Consider the following 23,455-nt stretch of genomic DNA (forward strand, 5'->3'; position numbering starts at 1 on the left):
CTGGTGGATCTGACACACCCAGTGGTTTCCATATCTATGTGGAGCACGTTTCCTCTTTGGATGACACATATACTCCTTCTATTACTATTTCTTATTGTTCTAAAGGTAAGGTACTGTATATGTCTATGTTTTTGTGAATGGAGGCTCTTGGGAGAACCTGGCACTGTTGCACATAGAAACACTTTAACACTCAACACCTGGAAATGAAAGATAGGATATGTGATTTACACAGTAAGCCGCTGCCACCTGGACCTGACAACACCTAAACTCCCATCTACTGTGCTCTCCAAGACAGCTCACCAAAATCCTCAAATCAAATGTATTGGTCACATACACATGGTTAGCAGATGTTATTGCGAGTGTAGAGAAATGCTTGTGCTTCTAGTTCCGACAGTGCAGTAATACAGTGGGGGAAAAGAGTATTTAGTCAGCCACCAATTGTGCAAGTTCTCCCACTTAAAAAGATGAGAGAGGCCTGTAATTTTCATCATAGGTACACGTCAACTATGACAGACAAATGAGAAAAAAAATCCAGAAAATCACATTGTAGGATTTTTAATGAATTTATTTGCAAATTATGGTGGAAAATAAGTATTTGGTCAATAACAAAAGTTTCTCAATACTTTGTTATATACCCTTTGTTGGCAATGACACAGGTCAAACGTTTTCTGTAAGTCTTCACAAGGTTTTCACACACTGTTGCTGGTATTTTGGCCCATTCCTCCATGCAGATCTCCTCTAGAGCAGTGATGTTTTGGGGCTGTCGCAGGGCAACATGGACTTTCAACTCCCTCCAAAGATGTTCTATGGGGTTGAGATCTGGGGACTGGCTAGGCCACTCCAGGACCTTGAAATGCTTCTTACGAAGCCACTCCTTCGTTGCCCGGGCGGTGTGTTTGGGATCATTGTCATGCTGAAAGACCCAGCCACGTTTCATCTTCAATGCCCTTGCTGATGGAAGGAGGTTTTCACTCAAAATCTCACGATACATGGCCCCATTCATTCTTTCCTTTACACGGATCAGTCGTCCTGGTCCCTTTGCAGAAAAACAGCCCCAAAGCATGATGTTTCCACCCCACTACGAGTTGAGTTTTTACCAAAAAGTTCTATTTTGGTTTCATCTGACCATATGACATTCTCCCAATCCTCTTCTGGATCATCCAAATGCACTCTAGCAAACTTCAGATGGGCCTGGACATGCACTGGCTTAAGCAGGGGGACACGTCTGGCACTGCAGGATTTGAGTCCATGGCAGCGTAATGTGTTACTGATGGTAGGCTTTGTTACTTTGGTCCCAGCTCTCTGCAGGTCATTCACTAGGTCCCCCCGTGTGGTTCTGGGATTTTTGCTCACCGTTCTTGTGATCATTTTGACCCCACAGGGTGAGATCTTGCGTGGAGCCCCAGATCGAGGGAGATTATCAGTGGTCTTGTATGTCTTCCATTTCCTAATAATTGCTCCCACAGTTGATTTCTTCAAACCAAGCTGCTTACCTATTGTAGATTCAGTCTTCCCAGCCTGGTGTAGGTCTACAATTTTGTTTCTGGTGTCCTTTGACAGCTCTTTGGTCTTGGCCATAGTGGAGTTTGGAGTGTGACTGTTTGAGGTTGTGGACAGGTGTCTTTTATACTGATAACAAGTTCAAACAGGTGCCGTTAATACAGGTAACGAGTGGAGGACAGAGGAGCCTCTTAAAGAAGAAGTTACAGGTCTGTGAGAGCCAGAAATCTTGCTTGTTTGTAGGTGACCAAATACTTATTTTCCACCATAATTTGCAAATAAATTCATTACAAATCCTACAATGTGATTTTCTGGATTTTTTTTCCTCAATTTGTCTGTCATAGTTGACGTGTACCTATGATGAAAATTACAGGCCTCTCTCATCTTTTTAAGTGGGAGAACTTGCACAATTGGTGGCTGACTAAATACTTTTTTCCCCCACTGTATCTAACAGTTCCACAACAAATATCTAATACACACAAATCTAAGTAAACGAATGGAATAAGAATATATAAATATATGGATGAGCAATGTCATTGTCAGAGCGGCATAGGCTAAGATGCAATAGATAGTATAGAATACACTATATACATATGAGATGGGTAATGCAAGATATGTAAACATTATTACGATAGTATAGAATACAGTATATACATATGAGATGAGTAATGCAAAATATGTAAACATGATTAAAGTGGCATTATTAAAGGGACTAGTGTTCCATTTATTAAAGTGGCCAGAGACTTTCAAGTCTGTATGTAGGCAGCAGCGCCTCTGTGCTAGTGATGGCTGTTTAACAGTCTGATGGCCTTGAGATATAAGCTGTTTTTCAGTCTCTCGGTCCCAGCTTTGATGCACCTGTATTGACCTCGCCTTCTGGATGATAGCGGGGTGAACAGGCAGTGGCTCGGGTGGTAGTTGTCCTTGATTATCTTTTTGGCCTTCCTGTGACATCGGGTGCTGTTGGTGTCCTGGAGGGTAGGTAGTTTGCCCCCGGTGATGTGTTGTGCAGACCGCACCACCCTCTGGAGAGCCCTGCGGTTGTGGGCGGTGCAGTTGTCGTACCAGGCTGTGATACAGCCCGACAGGATGCTCTCAATTGTGCATCTGTAAAGGTTTATGAGGGTTTTAGGTGACAGGCCAAATTTCTTCAGCCACCTGAGGTTGAAGAGACGCTGTTGCGCCTTCTTCACCACACTGTCTGTGTGGGTGGACCATTTCAGTTTGTCAGTGATATGTACGCTGAGGAACTTGAAACTTTCCACCTTCTCCACTGCTGTCCCGTCGATGTGGATAGGGGGGTACTCCCTCTGCAGTCCACGATTATCTCCTTTGTTTTGTTGACGTTGAGTGAGAGGTTATTTTCCTGACACCACACTCCGAGAGCCCTCACCTCCTCCCTGTAGGCTGTCTCATCGTTGTTGGTAATCAAGCCTACTACTGTTGTGTCGTCTGCAAACTTGATGATTGAGTTGGAGGTGTGCATGGCTACGCAGTCATGGGTGAATAGGGAGTACAGGAGGAGGCTGAGCATGCACCCTTGTGGGGCCCCAGTGTTGAGGATCAGCGAAGTGGAGATGTTGTTTCCTACCTTCACCACCTGGGGGCGGCCCGTCAGGAAGTCCAGGACCCAATTGCACAGGGCGGGGTTGAGACCCAGGGCCTTAAGCTTAATGATGAGCTTGGAGGGTACTATGGTGTTGAATGCTGAGCTATAGTCAATGAACAGCATTCTTACATAGGTATTCCTCTTGTCCAGATGGGATAGGGCATTGAAATGACGTGGAAACATCATTAATTCAGCCAGTGTGTGGCCAGTGGGTAAATCGAGATTCCGTGTGGATCTTTCTGTACACCTCTTGGTAATGTGTCTGTTCGTCTACAGACTGTTACTGCCATCAGTGAGTACTGTATGTAGATTTGGTGATCTCTTTTCTGTCTGTGGTCTAACTACAGATTTGTCTCTTAAATCAAACAGCTGGAGATGATCCATTGCACTCTTCTGACTGCCCTTCTATGACCATCTGTTTCTCCATCGAAGAAGTGAAGTATGGAGGTCTGGTGAGCCATCGGATATGTTTTGGTTTGGGATGACACTGGCCAGACACACCAGAGCCGAAGTAGAAATAGCACGAGTACAGATGAGGTAAATGTAGTTACAGTATATTTGCTTCACGTTAATTTGATCTTCCAAATGGCAGAAAACCTCTGTTTATAAAGGTTTATTGTAACGCCACATAGTACACTGGGTCTCATGAAAGGTTTATACCAGGCCACACACCATTTGGGTGTTGTTATTGAGTTGAGATCATAGTTGTGCATCCTTGTTTGTTTTTTATCCAAGCATGTCACTTTATGGACTCAAAACATTGTTTATATTTTTTATTTTATTTTACCTTTATTTAACTAGGCAAGTCAGTTAAGAACAAATTCTTATTTACAATGACGGCCTACACCGGCCAAACCCGGACGACGCTGGGCCAATTGTGCGCCGCCCTATGGGTCTAAGGCACTGCATCTCTCCCACAGAGACCGCTGCGCCACTCGGGGGCCCCCCATATTGTATCCCCCCATATAGAAGGTGGATTCATGGTTAAACTGTACAGAGAGGTTCTAATGAGTTTTTTTAATTAATTTTTTTACCTTTATTTAACTAGACAAGTCATTTAAGAACAAACTTATTTACAATGATGGCCTACCAAAAGGCAAAAGGCCTCCTGCGGGGACGGGGGCTGGGATCATTTAAAAAAAATATAAATATAGGACCAAACACACATCACGACAAGAGAGACAACACAACACTACATAAAGAGAGACCTAAGACAACAACATACAGTGGGGAAAAAAAGTATTTAGTCAGCCACCAATTGTGCAAGTTCTCCCACTTAAAAAGATGAGAGAGGCCTGTAATTTTCATCATAGGTACACGTCAACTATGACAGACAAATTGAGAGAGAAAAATTCCAGAAAATCAAATTGTAGGATTTTTAATAAATTTATTTGCAAATTATGGTGGAAAATAAGTCTTTGGTCACCTACAAACAAGCAATATTTCTGGCTCTCACAGACCTGTAACTTCTTCTTTAAGAGGCTCCTCTGTCCTCCACTCGTTACCTGTATTAACGGCACCTGTTTGAACTTGTTATCAGTATAAAAGACACCTGTCCACAACCTCAAACAGTCACACTCCAAACTCCACTATGGCCAAGACCAAAGAGCTGTCAAAGGACACCAGAAACAAAATTGTAGACCTGCACCAGGCTGGGAAGACTGAATCTGCAATAGGTAAGCAGCTTGGTTTGAAGAAATCAACTGTGGGAGCAATTATTAGGAAATGGAAGACATACAAGACCACTGATAATCTCCCTCGATCTGGGGCTCCACGCAAGATCTCACCCTGTGGGGTCAAAATGATCACAAGAACGGTGAGCAAAAATCCCAGAACCACACGGGGGGACCTAGTGAATGACCTGCAGAGAGCTGGGACCAAAGTAACAAAGCCTACCATCAGTAACACACTACGCCGCCAGGGACTCAAATCCTGCAGTGCCAGACGTGTCCCCCTGCTTAAGCCAGTACATGTCCAGGCCCGTCTGAAGTTTGCTAGAGTGCATTTGGATGATCCAGAAGAGGATTGGGAGAATGTCATATGGTCAGATGAAACCAAAATATAACTTTTTGGTAAAAACTCAACTCGTCGTGTTTGGAGGACAAAGAATGCTGAGTTGCATCCAAAGAACACCATACCTACTGTGAAGCATGGGTGTGGAAACATCATGCTTTGGGGCTGTTTTTCTGCAAAGGGACCAGGACGATTGATCCGTGTAAAGGAAAGAATGAATGGGGCCATGTATCATGAGATTTTGAGTGAAAACCTCCTTCCATCAGCAAGGGCATTGAAGATGAAACGTGGCTGGGTCTTTCAGCATGACAATGATCCCAAACACACCGCCCGGGCAACGAAGGAGTGGCTTCGTAAGAAGCATTTCAAGGTCCTGGAGTGGCCTAGCCAGTCTCCAGATCTCAACCCCATAGAAAATCTTTGGAGGGAGTTGAAAGTCCGTGTTGCCCAGCGACAGCCCCAAAACATCACTGCTCAAGAGGAGATCTGCATGGAGGAATGGGCCAAAATACCAGCAACAGTGTGTGAAAACCTTGTGAAGACTTACAGAAAACGTTTGACCTGTGTCATTGCCAACAAAGGGTATATAACAAAGTATTGAGAAACTTTTGTTATTGACCAAATACTTATTTTCCACCATAATTTGCAAATAAATTCATAAAAAATCCTACAATGTGATTTTCTGGATTATTTTTTCTCATTTTGTCTGTCATAGTTGACGTGTACCTATGATGAAAATTACAGGCCTCTCTCATCTTTTTAAGTGGGAGAACTAGCACAATTGGTGGCTGACTAAATACTTTTTTTCCCCACTGTAGCATGGCAGCAACACACGACAACACAGCAACGTAGCAACCCAACAAAAAAACAACATGGTAGCAACACAACATGGCAGCAGCACAACATGGTAGCAGCACAAGACATGGTACAAACATTATTGGGCACAGACAACAGCACAAAGGTCAAGAAGGTAGAGACAACAATACATCACGCGAAGCAGCCACAACTGTCAGTAAGAGTGTCCATGATTGAGTCTTTGAATGAAGAGATGGAGATAAAACTGTCCAGTTTGAGTGTTTTTTGCGGCTCGTTCCAGTCGCTAGCTGCAGCTAACTGGAAAGAGGAGCGACCCAGGGATGTGTGTGCTTTGGGGACCTTTAACAGAATGTGACTGGCAGAACAGGTGTTGTATGTGGAGGATGAGGGCTGCAGTAGGTATCTCAGATAGGGGGGAGTGAGGCCTAAGAGGGTTTTGTAAATAAGTATCAACCAGTGGGTCTTGCGATGTGTATACAGAGATGACCAGTTTACAGAGGAGTAAAAAGTGCAGTGATGTGTCCTATAAGGAGCATTGGTGGTAAATCTGATGGCCGAATGGTAAAGAACATCTAGCCGCTCGAGAGCACCCTTACCTGCCGATCTATAAATTACGTCTCTGTAATCTAGCATGGGTAGGAAGGTCATCTGAATCAGGGCTAGTTTGGCAGCTGGGGTGAAAGATAGAGGAAACCAAGTCTAGATTTAACCTTAGCCTGCAGCTTTGATATGTGCTGAGAGAAGGACAGTGTGCTGTCTAGCCATACTCCCAAGTACTTGTATGAGGTGACTACCTCAAGTTCTAAACCCTCAGAGGTAGTAATCACACGGGTGGGGAGAGGGGCATTCTTCTCACCAAACCACATGACCTTTTTTTTGGAGGTGTTTAGAACAAGGTTAAGGGCAGAGAAAGCTTGTTGGACACTAAGAAAGCTTTGTAGAGTGTTTAACACAAAATCCAGGGAGGGGCCAGCTGAGTATAAGACTGTATCATCTGCATATAAATGGATGAGAGCGCTTCCTACTGCCTGAGCTGTATTGTTGATGTAAATTGAGAAGAGCGTGGGGCCTAGGATCGAGCCTGACATCGTAGTCTGGCAAATTTAATGTTGTCAAATCTACACAGCAATCTCCCAATTGATTCATAAACCTCCCAGGGATTTATGTGTATTTTTTCCCAGCCAAAGTGATTGTCAATATTACAATTAATACTTGACTTGAATTGATGATTGGTCAATCTCGTCTTTTCAGTCTTTTGTGCAGATAAATCATCGTAATGGAAAACATCAAAGAGCAATGGCACGTTCAAAAGAAGGTGACAGAGATGTAATATTCCTACCACATGCTTGTATCAGTCTCTCAACCCCATATGCTCTGCAGCCGTGCAGATAATTTGGTGCAGATACGACTGCAGCCATGCAAGACATGGTTTTGGACCAGTTTTGCTGTGGAACATAGACAGTTACTATAGGCTCTGGCTCAAATAAACCTTCATAAAGGACAGTTGGTTTGGAGAAAGGATCGAGGGGGAGGGGACTAGAAGAGGTTAATGAAGTGACCACAGAGTAGTTGTACTGTGGTGAGTGTCTTTGGAGCTGCTTGTGTTGTTGGTTGATTGGGTGGGTGGAAGGGTGGTATTGTGGAGGGGTGGTGGAGACGTGTTATTAAGATTTGGGGGTCTGTTCTGGTGCCTCTCGTTTCATGCGGTGTCTATAGAGGAAGGCTATAACAAACAGAAACCTGAGCTGTAGAGGGAGGAAATGTAGCCCTTTTAACGTCCAATTGCTTTAGGAGGCCGTCTTGATGAAATGGTTGTGTTTTTTCCACTCTTCATTGCGTTCAGCAGCTGGTGTGAGGTAATTTATGTAAATGAAGCAAGGGCCATTTATTTTCTCAACTGTTGGATAAGATATTTACCATATAATGTGAATTCTGCATGTGAAAATAAATAACTGTTATGTCATGCTTGGCACTCCATTGACATGTATTGGTAGAGCCCCACTTGATGTTTTTCCCAGTTCCCGACAGAGAGCCAATCCAGTCATCCACCAGCTGTGTGGAGCAGTGACTCCATGGCCCTCCATCATGCATTTTATGAGATCCCCGCCTGACAAGCATTTCCATCATTCAGGTCAGGTAATAAAAGGGAGAGTTAGTCAAAGAGCATGAGGAAAAGCAGAATGAGACAGGATCCCTCGTCAACATCACCATTATTCAAAACAATATACCAGTCTATATTAGAATCCCAATGGATTTGCTCTTGGAAAATCTGGGTACAGCAATGCCAGTATGGGTATGATGGTGTTGGTAGAGTTTTTATTTTACCCGCTAGAATCCCTCCTCAGTTGTGTTTACTTGTCAGAGGAAGGGAAGGTTGGGATCCAGACCTGAGTTTATAGGCAAGAAGTTTCCTATCCGTTTCCTATTGTTTGTCCTAGTTCTGTCTCCCTGTGCTCCACAGTGATGAGCGAGGGGAAGAGCTAGGAGAATGTGGACTTGTGGGGGTTTGGGAGACTGGGATGTTCTAACTTAGTTTTCTTTTTGCACCATGGCAGAGAAACGGAGCAGAACAAACAAACTATTTGGGTCAAGAGACAGCTTGTCCCCTGTGTTTTATAAGAGGTGAGCTCATGAGTTAGTAGAGTCAATATTGAGCCATCTTGTTTAAATGGTAGAAAGACCTATATGATAAAGATGACCCCATTTAAAGGATGCTTTTGGAGTAGAAGCAGCAGTAACACTTACTTTTACAGTGTGTTAACTACAAGGAAATTACTTAGTACCTACTCACAGCTAAAGCAATTTATAGTTATTAGTTGTTAGGCTACCATTAGAGCATGCCGAATTTCCACTTCACTTATTTTTTTACATCAGTTCAGATCTCTACTGATTAGTTCCCACTTTGCACACAGAAAAAGAAAATGTTACATTCGTTTGCCATTTCCTTGATTGGGGGAGATCATACTCAAAGAGGAAGGGATGCTCCTGGCCCCTCTCCTTCCTCGCCTGCCCACCGTGTTATTTGCCCAGGACGTCCTGTGTGGTGGTGGTGGGGTGCATCTGGCCCTTGTCTCCAGTTGCCTCCGGGCTTCCTGTTGTGTCGAGCAGACCTGCAGGTGTGACACAACACATTTGTTTCACCAAATTATTACATTTGGCATGCATAACCCCCACATGGCTGTATTTTCCTCTTGCTTTTTGCTGAATTTATCGGTTTTCTGTTTTGAGCCAAAGTGGAAAAAGTCATTCCGCCACCTATAGGTCTCAAAATAGGTTACAGCACCACTGCTGAGAAAAGCATAGGAACATTTTTAAGAGTTCACCTTCAGGGTAGCACACGTGGCTCAAGTTCTAAAGTGAAAAAAAGGCCCATCTGGAGAGGGAGATCTTTTGGTTCTGTGAAGAAAAAGCTGCGATAAAAGGATCACATTAATAAGGAGCAGATTTCCTCCTCGCCCTCCAAAGGCAGCGCACCGAAGGCCAGAGGCAGGCCAGTAAATCAATGGGGTTTAACTGAGAGGAATTTACTGGCCCAGACTGGACTTCCTGGAAAACCAGAGAGGTAGTAGAGATGGAGAAAGAAAGAGACAAATTCCTTATGATACGCATCTCCCTCTGAGTTCTACCCCTGCTTACTGTCCCATTGAGTTCTATTTGCTAGCATGTCACAGTACCTTTCTGATGTTCAGTCATTCAAACATATGCAGACAGAGGGACGAGTCTCTAGACGCACATCTGCCTACACGTGTTTAGCTCTGTGTCGCTTCATGCATTGTGCATAATGACCTAACCCCATACCCTGCAGCCTTTTTACATTTAGGGGCTACATGAGGTAAATAAAAGCCCAGGTGGGACACCATTATTACTCCCCAAACAGGAAATGATGCCAGAACTCATCCTGTAAATTTAAAGAAGAACAACAACAGCAGAGAAAGGATATAACAACAGGTCTCCCGAGTGGCACAGTGGTCTGTGCCATCCTGGTTCGAATCCAGGCTCTGTCGTAGCCGGCCGCGACCGGGAGACCCATGGGGCGGTGCACAATTGGCCCAGCGTCGTCCAGGGTAGGGGAGGGAATGGCCGGCAGGGATGTAGCTCAGTTGGTAGAGCATGGTGTTTGCAACGCCAGGGTTGTGTGTTCGATTCCCACGGGGGCCAGTATGAAAAAAATTATTTAAGAAAATTTAAAAAAATAAAAAATATGTATGCACTCACTATGGATAAGAGCGTCTGCTAAATGACTAAAATGTAAAGCTACCCAAATGGGTTCCAGCTCAAGACTATCTCACTGACTGCAAATAAACTTGCCAGCCAGTTACATTAGGAGTGTTATCTTAATCGAAAGCAGATGCTGCATGGTCGTAGTCTGTTATCATAAATTGCTCTCAGTTTTATGGAACTGTGAAGTAAAAGTCCCCTGTAGCTCAGTTGGTAGAGCATGGCGCTTGCAACGCCAGGGTTGTGGGTTCGTTTCCCACTGGGTCCAGTATGAAAATGTATGCACTCACTAACTGTAAGTCGCTCTGGATAAGAGAGTCTGCTAAAATGACTAAAATGTAAAATGTAATAAACATTAAAGGCCCAGTGCAGTCCAAATTCAGTTTTTCCTGGATTTTGTATCATATTGTTCAACAGCTGATGAAACTAATACTGTAAAAGTATGAACAAATGTGATCAGTGTTATTTCCTGATAGTTGCTGGTTGAAAATACAATATACACAGGACCTTCTAAACAGCAGGTTTGCATGGGAGGGAGTTTCGGCTTTCCATGGTGACATGGGTTAAATTGGTTAATAGACGAATAACAAAGAGAGTTCCAAACCTCTCTGCCAATATCAGCTAGTTTTCAGTTTTCTCCTTCCCACTCAAACCATTCCCAGACAGTCCTAGGAACTTTTTTGCTTGAGAAATAGTTTTTTGCTAAAACACAATTTTTGCTCATTTTAATAGAAATCTATTACAGTTAGGTACTTAATTGTTACCAAGACATTATTTGATATTGATAGAAAAACGGCTTCATTGGGCCTTTAAAGCTATTGCCCATGGCATGAAATGTGTGGTGCTTGAACCATGTGTTATTGAAGAGGACACTGAGTCAGACACTCAACCATGGGATACCGAAGGATCAGTGTATGAATGTACATGTTACACTAAATGTGGAAAATCTTTGTTGATTCCTTGGGGTGTCTTTAGTTTTTCTAAAGTTCTGCATTGCACCAAAACCTATATATTAGGAATTACCATACTTGTATTGGAGAAATACTTAAACTAAGGTATACTGTAACATCCAAATCTGTGTTACTGTAACCTATCAGGGCCGCTGTGGGTCCTGTTGAGACCATGGTTCTGTTAGCCTTAGTGTTAGCCAATGCAGAGGGGGTTTGATACCACACCCTGCCGCTGGAGAGGGGACTGCAGCTAACATCTGGGACTACAGTAGAACACAATCTGCATGGGATTCAGCCAAGGGAAAGGGGATAGTGGCTGGGGATGGAAAGTGTGCGTGCACACACACATTGTTGGGGAGGGCATGTGAGGCCTCCATGAAGTCACTGTAGGTCTCTGTGTGTGCACATCTGTGTTTATGTGGATGTGTGATGGAAGGTTTTTTGATGACCAGGCAATTTTTACAGTCCACATCAGTTCAGCATTTCCTTTTGTTAAAGTACATTCTGCTGGGCTGTTTCCCTTAGTGAGAAAATACAGAACAAGACATTATTGGAATACTGAACTAGTGCTGCTCTACGGCCTATGATTAATTGGGTATTGATTGACAGACCGCAAAATTGAGGAAGTACGAGAGGCAAAGAGTGTTTTTGAATTTGCCACCACCAGTGTAGTAAATCCAGATGTGCACAGTGCACGTGGAGTTTCAGACTACAGTGTGGTCATAAAACAGGCATGGCTTTTCTAGACTTGGATGATTTCAAAGGCTTGTGACCTCATGGCCTTGTTGTGTATGTTGGAAGAACCCAGAAGAAAACAAACAAGGATGAAAAGCTGAGTGTTATGTCTGGCAGTGTCATAAGAAGATCAGCCGAGGACGCTAAACATAATTTAGAATACTTCACTTAAGAGGTTCCCACAATACTTTGGGCCGCTAAAAAGGACAGAGAAGTTGAGTGAAAGTGACAGCATGAAGGTAAAGAGCATGGAGAACCAAATTATGATTGAGGAAATTAGATTGACGTTGTGGTGGAAATGTTGGAAAAATAGATATGATGTGAGACACATCAGAGTCGTAGAGGATATTTAGAAGAATAATGAAAGACTGCAATCTGCAGTGTCAAGCTCAAATTGGCGGTGGTCATAGTAGCTATGTTATTGTCGTCACTGGCTGTCCATCCAGTGTGTTTATGTAAGTACACTACAAGTCAAAAGTTTGGACACACCTACTCATTCAAGGGTTTTTCTTTATTTTGACTATTTTCTACATTGTAGACTAATAGTGAAGACATCAAACTATGAAATAACACATACAGTGAGGGAAAAAAGTATTTGATCCCCTGCTGATTTTGTACGTTTGCCCACTGTCAAAGAAATGATCAGTCTATAATTTTAATGGTAGGTTTATTTGAACAGTGAGAGACAGAATAACAACAAAAATGTTATAAATTGATTTGCATTTTAATGAGGGAAATAAATATTTCACCCCTCTGCAAAACATGACTTAGTACTTGGTGGCAAAACCCTTGTTGGCAATCACAGAGGTCAGACGTTTCTTGTAGTTGGCCACCAGGTTTGCACACATCTCAGGAGGGATTTTGTCCCACTCCTCTTTGCAGATCTTCTCCAAGTCATTAAGGTTTCGAGGTTGACGTTTGGCAACTTGAACCTTCAGCTCCCTCCACAGCTTTTCTATGGGATTAAGGTCTGGAGACTGGCTAGGCCACTCCAGGACCTTAATGTGCTTCTTCTTGAGCCACTCCTTTGTTGCCTTGGCCATGTGTTTTGGGTCATTGTCATGCTGGAATACCCATCCACGACCCATTTTCAATGCCCTGGCTGAGGGAAGGAGGTTCTCACCCAAGATTTGACGGTACATGGCCCCATCCATTGTCCCTTTGATGCGGTGAAGTTGTCCTGTCCCCTTAGCAGAAAAACACCCCCAAAGCATAATGTTTCCACCTCCATGTTTGACGGTGGGGATGGTGTTCTTGGGGTCATAGGCAGCATTCCTCCTCCAAACACGGCGAGTTGAGTTGATGCCAAAGAGCTCGATTTTGGTCTCATCTGACCACAATACTTTCACCCAGTTCTCCTCTGAATCATTCAGATGTTCATTGGCTAACTTCAGACGGGCATGTATATGTGCTTTCTTGAGCAGGGGGACCTTGCGGGCGCTGCAGGATTTCAGTCCTTCGCGGCGTAGTGTGTTACCAATTGTTTTCTTGGTGACTATGGTCCCAGCTGCCTTGAAATCATTGACAAGATCCTCCCGTGTAGTTCTGTCTGGGCTGATTTCTCACCGTTCTCATGATCATTGCAACTCCATGAGGTGAGATCTTGCATGGAGCCCCAGGCCGAGGGAGATTGACAGTTCTTTTGTGTTTCTTCCATTTGTGAATAATCGCACCAACTGTATTTGTGAATACAAGACCAACTGCTTGGCGATGGTCTTGTAGCCCATTCCAGCCTTGTGTAGGTCTACAATCTTGTCCCTGACATCCTTGGAGAGCTCTTTGGTCTTGGCCATGGTGGAGAGTTTGGAATCTGATTGATTGATTGCTTCTGTGGACAGGGGTCTTTTATACAGGTAACAAACTGAGATTAGGAGCACTCCCTTTAAGAGTGTGCTCCTAATCTCAGCTCGTTACCTGTATAAAAGACACCTGGGAGCCAGAAATCTTTCTGATTGAGAGGGGGTCAAATACTTATTTCCCTCATTAAAATGCAAATCAATTTATAACATTTTTGACATGCGTTTTTCTGGATTTTGTTGTTGTTATTCTGTCTCTCACTGTTCAATAAACCTACTATTAAAATTATAGACTGATAATTTCTTTGTCAGTGGGTAAACGTACAAAATCAGCAGGGGATCAAATACTTTTTTCCCTCACTGTATGGAATCATGTAGTAACCAAAAAAGTGTTAAACAAATATATCAAAATATATTTTATATTTTATATTCTTCAAAGTAGCCACCCTTTGCCTTGATGACAGCTTTGCACACTCTTGGCATTCTCTCAACCAGCTTCACCTGGAATGCTTTTCCAACAGCCTTGAAGGAGTTCCCACATATGCTGAGCACTTGTTGGCTGCTTTTCCTTCACTCTGCAGTCCAACTCATCCCAAACCATCTCAACTGGGTTGAGGTCAGGTGATTGTGGAGGCCAGGTCATCTGATGCAGCACTCCATCACTCTCCTTCTTGGTCAAATAGCCCTTACACAGCCTGGAGGTGTGTTGGGTCATTGTCCTGTTGAAAAACAAATGATAGTCCCACAAAGCGCAAACCAGATGGGATGGCGTATCACTGTAGAATGCTGTGGTAGCCATGCTGGTTAAGTGTGCCTTGAATTCTAAATAAATCACTGACAGTGTCACCAGCAAAGCACCCCCACACCATAACACCTCCTCCTCCATGCTTTACGGTGGGAACTACAAATGCGGAGATCATCCGTTCACCTACTCTGCATCTCACAAAGACACAGCGGTTGGAACCAAAAGACACATTTCCACCGGTCTAATGTCCATTGCTTGTGTTTCTTGGCCCAAGCAAGTCTCTTCTTGTTATTGGTGTCCTTTAGGAGTGGTTTCTTTGCAGCAATTTGACCATGAAGGCCTGATTCACGCAGTCTCCTCTGAACAGTCCTTCGACCACAGATAGGCTGGCACACACTCCCTAGTCGCTGTAATGCCACATGTTGGGTGGATGGGTGTGGGGGCGAAGGGAGTAGGCACCATCAACAACCCATTGGGAGAATGGGGACTTGATGGTACAACTACACACCACCCCACACCCAATATTTCAAATTCATACTTTCAGAAACTTTCAGGTTTTTTGCAAATCAGAAATATACACTACCAGTCAAAAGTTTGGACATACCTACTCCAGGGCTTGTCTTTATTTATACAGTGTTTTACATTGTAGAATAATAGCGAAGAAATCAAAACTATGAAATAACACATATGGAATCATGTAGTAACCAAAAAAGTGTTAAACAAATCAAAATCTATTTTATATTTGAGATTCTTCAAATAGCCACCCTTTGCCTTGATGACAGCTTTGTACACTATTGGCATTCTCTCAACCAGCTTCATGAGGTAGTCACCTGGAATGCATTTCAATTAACAGTTGTGCCTTCTTAAAAGTTCATTTGTGGAATTTCTTTCCTTCTTAATGTGTTTGAGCCAATCAATTGTGTTGTGACAAGGTAGTGGGGTACACAGAAGATAGCCCTATTCAGTAAAAGATCAAGTCCATATGATGGTAAGAACAGCTCAAATAAGCAAAGAGAAATTACAGTCCATCATTACTTTAAGACATGAAGGTCAGTCAATATGGAAAATCATAAAGCGCTATGATGAAACTGCTCTCATGAGGACCGCCACAGGAATGGAAGACTCAGAGTTACCTCTGCTGCAAAGGATAAGTAAATGCTTCACAGAGTTCAAGTAACAGACACATCTCAACATCAACTGTTGAGATGTGTCTGTTACTTGAACTCTGTGAAGCATTTATTTGGGCTGCAATTTCTGAGGCTGGTAACTCTAATGAACTTATCCTTTATTACAGAGTCATATCTCTTCACTGTCAGGCACCAAGGCCTTTTTCTAACTTTCATCCAATAACTTGGACAAGCATCATGATCATGGCATCATGTGTGAAGTGATTCATGGGGTAGTAAAACAATAGGATTGTGGGGTCCAGGGCACCACAGGGTGACTCACAGAGACCTTCCTTTTGTAATGTCACCACCATATTGTAGTAGGAGAGGTGATTTCACTACAGGGTATGGCAGGAAGAGTAAAGGAAGGGGTAGTTCTGAACAAACAAGATACTGATGATGATTCATACCGCAACACCAGAACAATCAAAATTCCTGTGAATTTTTCAATGGTCATGATTATCAGGATGTCTAGAAGTCATAACACTAATTGTGAAATTCTCAAATGATGTAGTCATTTATCGTTTCGTTATTCAAGACCTGTATGTCAGGATGTTACAGTATTTCTTGAGGATAATGATGGTAAATATTAATCTACAGCCGAGGATTCGGTTATGAATGGGGTTATACCATTAGTGGATTGTTCTTTTATACCAACTAAACTGTACTAAACAGCTTGTCTCCATCATGGAGGTTCATTCACTGTGAAAGCTCACTGTACACGCATGTGGTCTCTAGAATAATACCACTTGATTCTATGGTAATTACATATGGTCTCTAGAATAATACCACTTGATTCTATGGTAATTACATATGGTCTCTAGAATAATACCACTTGATTCTATGGTAATTACATGTCCAGAGTCCTGAACTGTTACTGGAGCCTTCTAAGCGATGGTCTCACGATAATGCCAACGGTGTGGTCTTTCGACTATGTTCTTGCTGTGTGCATTTACAATCAAGCCTGTGTTTTCTGGTTATGGTTTGTGGAAAGCCTTTTTTTTTTTTTTTTTTACAAGAAGCCAATGTGTCTCTGCACACATTATGATCCCCAGTACATTACGGCACATATAATTACTGCTCTGTATGGTCATGTCCCTCCAAAACCTCAGCCAGGGCCTCCATTTTAGGTTTTCCACCATTTCATATAGTTAAGCTTGCATAAAAAAATACTATTAAGACCCTGAACAGTGCTTTTTAATCTGAGGTGAATGTTTTGGGGTGTACTGTACTTTGTTCTGGCTAGGGTACTCCGGAGTGTTTGTGTTTGTGAGTACCCCTACACTTTCCCTGACCGATGAAACCACAGCCACTCTGCCTGTGGTTATGGTCTGGAGTGTGCTGGCCCTAGAGGCAGTTTACACTGTGTGGCTAGTTGGTTGCACACAAGAACACACAAGCCCTCACTGTGGAGCAATGCCACAGGGATGGACTCAACTTGGAGAGAGAGGCCTCAACTTGGCCAAACGCCCAACACAACAAGAGAGAATGTGTTTCCAGAGTTTCAGCACAACATGTTTCAATTGGCCAGGCATTCATACCAACCTTATCATATAGATATATTAGGTCGGAATGAACATGCATGAACTAGCTTCAAGTATTAGCTTAACAACACCATAAGGCACATATTCCATGGCTGACTATTCGGCCATGTGTAGAGCTCATGTTGATGTCCTCATAAGGCCCAAAACAACAGCATTACCATGGTACCCTTATCAACCCTCCCTCCGTTATCTATTTCAGTCTGTTCAGTGTCGCCCTATCGATAGTGCCTATGACATAAGCTTTCTACACTAGAACCACATGACCATCATCACAGGGATAGAGTTGAACACATACACCCCAACTCTGATTTATCAGACTGGTAGAGCTGCTCTCTAGGAGGAGAGGAAAAGGTGTGGCCATCACGTAGACCTCCTGACCCAATCAGCTGGTATTTGGGGGACCCCCAGATAGCATATGTTAGCAAAATGTGTGCCCTGCATGCCCGTTCGGTAATCCGGCCCTGCTCACACACAGGCCCTGGACCCGTTGCCTGACACAAAATAACAGGGTGCGTGTCCCTCATTTCCCCAAGATAGCATATGAGAGCAAAATGTGTAGAATTGCTGGAAATTTGCTTTAAAATTGCAAAATGTTCTCTCAACCTCATGACAAAATGTGTATAATAGCATTAAAAAACTGCAAATTTTTCTCTCTGCACCATGGCAAAATGTGTTGAAATGCAGTAAGTTCGCTTATTTCCCCTGGAGGTCGGTGCCCCAGGGCCCCAAATGCGGTAGTCCGGCCCTGTGTGTGAGGCAGAAGAAGACTGACATAGGGATAACATAGAGTTGACATACAGACATAGGTTCTATTTTATTTTTCCATAGCAACTACCCTGATTTAACGAAGCGTTAGAGAAGTGATTTACATTTACATTTTACATTTTAGTCATTTAGCAGACGCTCTTATCCAGAGCGACTTACAGTTAGTGAGTGCATACATTTTCATTTAGGACTCAAACCCAAGCATAGATTGGCAGACACCATTAAGCATACAGCATACTGTATTGAAGAGGCTGTTGTGTTGAATCGTATCCAAAATGTTGACCTCTGTGCTTTTTCAAGAACATTTAGCAAATGTGGGCCTACAAAAAACGGTCCGCTAGTTGCCCATCCCTGATTTAGACACAAGTGCTTTTGTCAGTTGTTAATCATTGGTCATCAAAGTGTTTAGCTGGGGTTGTTTTTGTTTTCTGATGGTCCACTAAAGATTTCAAAGGCTTGTGACCTCTTGGCCTTGTTGTGTATGTGTAAAAGCTAACTGTTATGTCTGGCAGTGTCATGAGAAGATCCACCGAGGACAATACACATCATCTAGAATACTTCACTCAAGTAGTGGTTCCCACAACACTCTGGTCCCAAAGCAAGACAGAAGTTGAGTTAAAGAGACAACATGAAGAAAATAAGAAAAGAGCATGAAGTACAACATTATGATTGAGGACATTAGACATAGGGATGACATACAGTTGACATAGGGACCATTTTATTTGTTTTTTCATAGCAACTACCCTGATTTAAGGAAGCATTAGAGAGATGTTCTATGACTCAAACCCTAGCATAGATTGGCAGACACCATTAAGCATATGTCACTGTATTGAAGAGGCTGTGTGTGTTGAATCGCATCCAAAATGTTTACGTCTGTGCTTTTTCGAGAACATTCAGCAAAAGGAAAGCATCAAACAGATTTGCTGAGATAGAATAACAATTTTAACTTGTCTATAAAAGGAAGACAAAAGAAGCAGACACCCAAATGTTAAAGGTGTTTGTTTTTCTCTCAGGTCAAAGGTCAAAGTTCAAGAACTCATAGTTCATTGGCATTAATCCTACGGACAGCACACCCTGCAGCTCCAAGCTCACTCAGCAAAATACAGCCTTCCGAGTAGTAACTCCCCAAAAGACAAACCCCTCCTCTTTCCCTCCATATCATCCCTTTGTCACGCAAATCCCACGACAACCATCAACAGCATATGAGCTGCCAATAGAAGACTTTCCACTCAGAATGTTCCAGTGTGTGGGGGATGAGTCTCGTGGTTCGGTACCACCCTTAATGTACAAAGCCTCACTGTAAACACCCCCAAAATGTGTCATGTTCAAGAAACAATAAAAAAATGTAATGGATAAATGCCCCCATACTATAACACCTCCTCCTCCCATGCTTTACGGTGGGAACTACAAATGCTGAGATCATCCGTTCACCTACACTACGTCTCACAAAGACACGGCGGTTGGAACCAAAAATCTCAAATTTGGAACCGGTCTAATGTCCATTGCTCGCGTTTCTTGGCACAACCAGGTATCTTATTATTATTGGTGTCCTTTAGTAGTGGTTTCTTTGCAGCGATTTGACCATGAAGGCCTGATTCACACAGTCCCCTCTGAACAGTTGATGTTGAGATGTGTCTGTGACTTGAACTCTGTGAAGCATTTATTTGGGCTGCAATTTCTGAGGCTGGTAACTCTAATGAACTTATCCTTTGCAGCAGAGGTAACTCTGAGTCTTCCATTCCTGTGGCGGTCCTCATGAGAGCAGTTTCATCATAGCGCTTTATGGTTTTCCATATTGACTGACCTTCATGTCTTAAAGTAATGATGGACTGTAATTTCTCTTTGCTTATTTGAGCTGTTCTTACCATCATATGGACTTGATCTTTTACTGAATAGGGCTATCTTCTGTGTACCCCCCTACCTTGTCACAACACAATTGATTGGCTCAAACACATTAAGAAGGAAAGAAATTCCACAAATGAACTTTTAAGAAGGCACAACTGTTAATTGAAATGCATTCCAGGTGACTACCTCATGAAGCTGGTTGAGAGAATGCCAAGAGTATACAAAGCTGCCATCAAGGCAAAGGGTGTCTATTTGAAGAATCTCAAATATAAAATAGATTTTGATTTGTTTAACACTTTTTTGGTTACTACATGATTCCATATGTGTTATTTCATAGTTTTGATTTCTTCACTATTATTCTACAATGTAAAACATTGTAAAAAATAAAGACAAACTTTTGACTGGTAGTGTATATTTCTGATTTGCAAAAAACCTTAATGTTTCTGAAAGTATGAATTTGAAATATTGGGTGTGGGGTGGTGTGTAGTTGTTCCATCAAGTCCCCATTCTCCCAATGGGTTGTTGATGCCTACTCCCTTCGCCCCCACACCCATCCACCCAACATGTGGTATTACAGCGACTAGGGAGTGTGTGCCAGCCTAGCTGTGGTCGAAGGAGCCGAATCCTCCTTATGGGTTTTATATCCAGTTTACAGTAACTGTGTTTTAATGGGGGGAGAGGGGGTGGGGTATAATGCTGCATAGTCAGGACTATAGGCTGTGGTTAGAGTGACACATCAAGCTCTCCATCTTATTCACTCCAACTGGCAATGCCTGTCAGTGCCAGCTTGAGAGCACATTTATGGATTTGTTATTCTTACTGTTGATATGTAAATTGATGACACAAAGTCTAGAGCTTGAAATTGTTATATTCTTCCTAAAAAGGCGCTTTTGACACCACTAATCATGGGAATTGACCATCAGAAGCATTCAGTCAATTATATCATGTTGACAAGTTTTGGTTGTCACGTTACCTAAGTGATATGCATGAAAAATCATATATGATTTAGCTGAAGCTACAATCTATCATGAAAACAGTGCAGCTGGTGACATTGACCTTTGATTGGTTTTTATTACATTATAAGTATCATAGAATCATATATAGGAGTTGGCTGTTGAATTGATATCGACCTCATTACAATGTGTTGACGCTTAGCCCATCTTTTTTGTGCAGTGCACACGTGGAGAATGCAATACTGAAGTGAATAAACTGTTTTCCTGTGTTATTTTTCTTTCTTTGGCTTCAATAACTTGGAACATTTGGACATTTAGAAGAAAGCATTATGAAATGGTATTCATATTATTGAGCATGTAACATTATTCTAGCATTTTACAATGCCAGGAGATTCCCAGGAGGAACTTTGAGGAATTACTGTGAACTTGAACTTGTGCTTGGCATCCCTCTCTCCTTCTCCCTCCTTTCCTCCCTCTCTCTCTTTATTTATCTCTCTTTCTTTCTTTCTCTCTCTCTCTCTCTCTCTCTCTCTCTCTCTCTCTCTCTCTCTCTCTCTCTCTCTCTCTCTCTCTCTCTCTCTCTCTCTCTCTCTCTCTCTCTCTCTCTCTCTCTCTCTCTCTCTCTCTCTCTCTCTCTCTCTCTCTCTCTCTCTCTTCTCCTTTTCTATTTTCTCTCTCTCTCTCGCTCTGTCACCAATCCACAGCCAATGTGTTTTTCTCTCAAATGTATTTTCCTTTGCAACGCTCTGTTCCAAAGAGTGACTCATATTTTCTACCAAAATTAACGTTTCAACCCCAAAGAGAGAGAGGAGTAGAGGGGAGGGAAAAAGGCAAGCAACATTTTAAACAGTGCCATGTGCAGTGTCTAGGATTTCACCATTTACTGACAGTATAAAAAAAAACTCTCTACTCTTATTTAAGGAGCTTGTTATCCAATAGCGACCATTAAGACCCCACCCCACTCAGGACTGGATTGTCTTGGAAGACAAGAAGATTTAGGATGCTCAGTAAATGTGAATTAATCGCTATTGCATGCATATTGCATGGTTCAAATGATGGTAAAGATGATATAATAATAATAATAATAATAATAATAATAATAATAATAATAATTATAATAATTATAATAATTATAATAATAATAATAAAAGATGAGCATGGAGTTTCAGTAAGTTTGTGTGAGTAGCCTCCAGAGCTGTCATTAAATGAACTGTGAATGCAATCTGCACAGTTGGTTGTCATATGTGTTGAAACCAAATCAGATATTTTTCCTTAGTCTCATTTCTGAGGCTTCTGCAAGACTCATGACTGAAATTGAATGTTAATAACATACATAAGAGTGTCTCAGTTTTGCAAGATTCATGTGACACGAGTACATCTGTTTTCATTTAGGCCTTGTTTTCATTTAAGTCACTGTGCAGTTCTGGAAAAAGCATTGTGGGGCCTTTTTAAACATTAGGACATTTTCCAGTTGGTACGATCTGCACACGCGTGGGCCACTTGTTTAGTTCTGGGGCGCTTGACATTGTGAGCCAAGACGAGTCCATTGAATTAGCGAATATACTCAGATACTATAAATAGTCTCTCTGTACTCGTTTCAACGTATGGGACTCATTTTGTGCATAGAACGTTTTAAGAACTAAGCTACCGGGCGGCAGGTGGTTAAGAGCGTTGTGCCAGTAACCGAAAGGTCGCTGGTTCTAATCCCCGAGACGACTAGGTGAAAAATCTGTCGATGTGCCCTTGAGCAAGGCACTTAACCCTAATTGCTCCTGTAAGTCGCTCTGGATAAGAGCGTCTGCTAAATGACTAAAATGTAAATGTAAAAACAAATGAGCTGTCAATGAAAGTATTAGAAAGTGTGTGCGTGTGTGTGTGTGTGTGTGTGTGTGTGTTATACTGTGTATTCCTATCCTCTATTGTTTTATTGGGCCACATGAAAGTCCAATTGAGATGGTCTGCTTTGCTCATTGAAACTAACCCAAAAGCGTTCTAGTGCAGGCTGCAGCATTAGAGGTCCAGAACCACCTCTGTACCATTCAAGGCACATCGAGATGTAGCTCTGGTCCAGACTACACCCTGTACCAGACTACACCCTGGACCACAGCTAATAGATATGTAGAGCCAAATCTGGTGTCCATCTACACTTATCACGTGTAACATAATAAATATATTTAGCCATCTGTGTATGTTTTTATCTTACGTTGATTGCATGAAGCAACACAGAAGAAGAATCTTGATTTTTATAAAAGATGATGGAAAAAAGATGATGAGGAAAAAGCTAAAAAGCTGAATTTAATAAGAGTGTACTCTCAGCAGGAAAGGCTTGGGCAGGAATCAATAATCAACCCACATGTATGGGTGGAGTAGCAAAAAAAAGCCTACTTTTTGGGTGGGAGGACCTGAACCCTTTTACCTCTCAGAGCAGGGGTCTGCTACCTACTTACCAGTTATGTCTACCGACCTACCGTTCAATTTAAAGGTAACCCAAACATGTAATGTGAACTGCCGCTGACCTTAACTTCAGTCAGAACTCTGTCTCTCTTCACGTCTGCACTCATTAAACCGACACTCTCTTTCTCAGCACTTAAGAATTCCCATGTGGTTTCAAGGCTTTGTCTAATGAAGCTCAATTAAAAAGAAAAAAGGTAAATAAAAATATTTACCCCAGTCCAATAAAGTGGCTGCTAATGTCGATTGCTCCTCTTAATAAAAACCATACGCCTGTTCTTGTAAAATTCTGTTTTAGTGGTGCAGCTTTTTAAGGCGTTAAGAGTGTGTGCCAGAATGTGTATTATTG

The 23,455-nt window shown here is 42.4% G+C and overlaps 1 protein-coding gene across 1 annotated transcript in view; it reads left to right on the forward strand.

The window, feature by feature from the left end:
• Window positions 1-3,575: 3,575 nt before the first annotated feature.
• Window positions 3,576-23,455, forward strand: part of LOC311110749 (platelet endothelial aggregation receptor 1-like) — a gene marked incomplete at its 5' end in the record, with an annotated part of 40,682 nt that continues 20,802 nt past the window's right edge. Inside the window, one exon of the mRNA XM_084153310.1 lies at window positions 3,576-3,646. Coding sequence (XP_084009436.1) covers window positions 3,576-3,646 — 71 coding nt within the window. The remainder of the gene's footprint in view (window positions 3,647-23,455) is intronic.

The sequence above is a fragment of the Coregonus lavaretus genome, assembly GCF_964263955.1.
Source record: "Coregonus lavaretus genome assembly, chromosome: 3".
Taxonomy (NCBI): Eukaryota; Metazoa; Chordata; class Actinopteri; order Salmoniformes; family Salmonidae; genus Coregonus; species Coregonus lavaretus.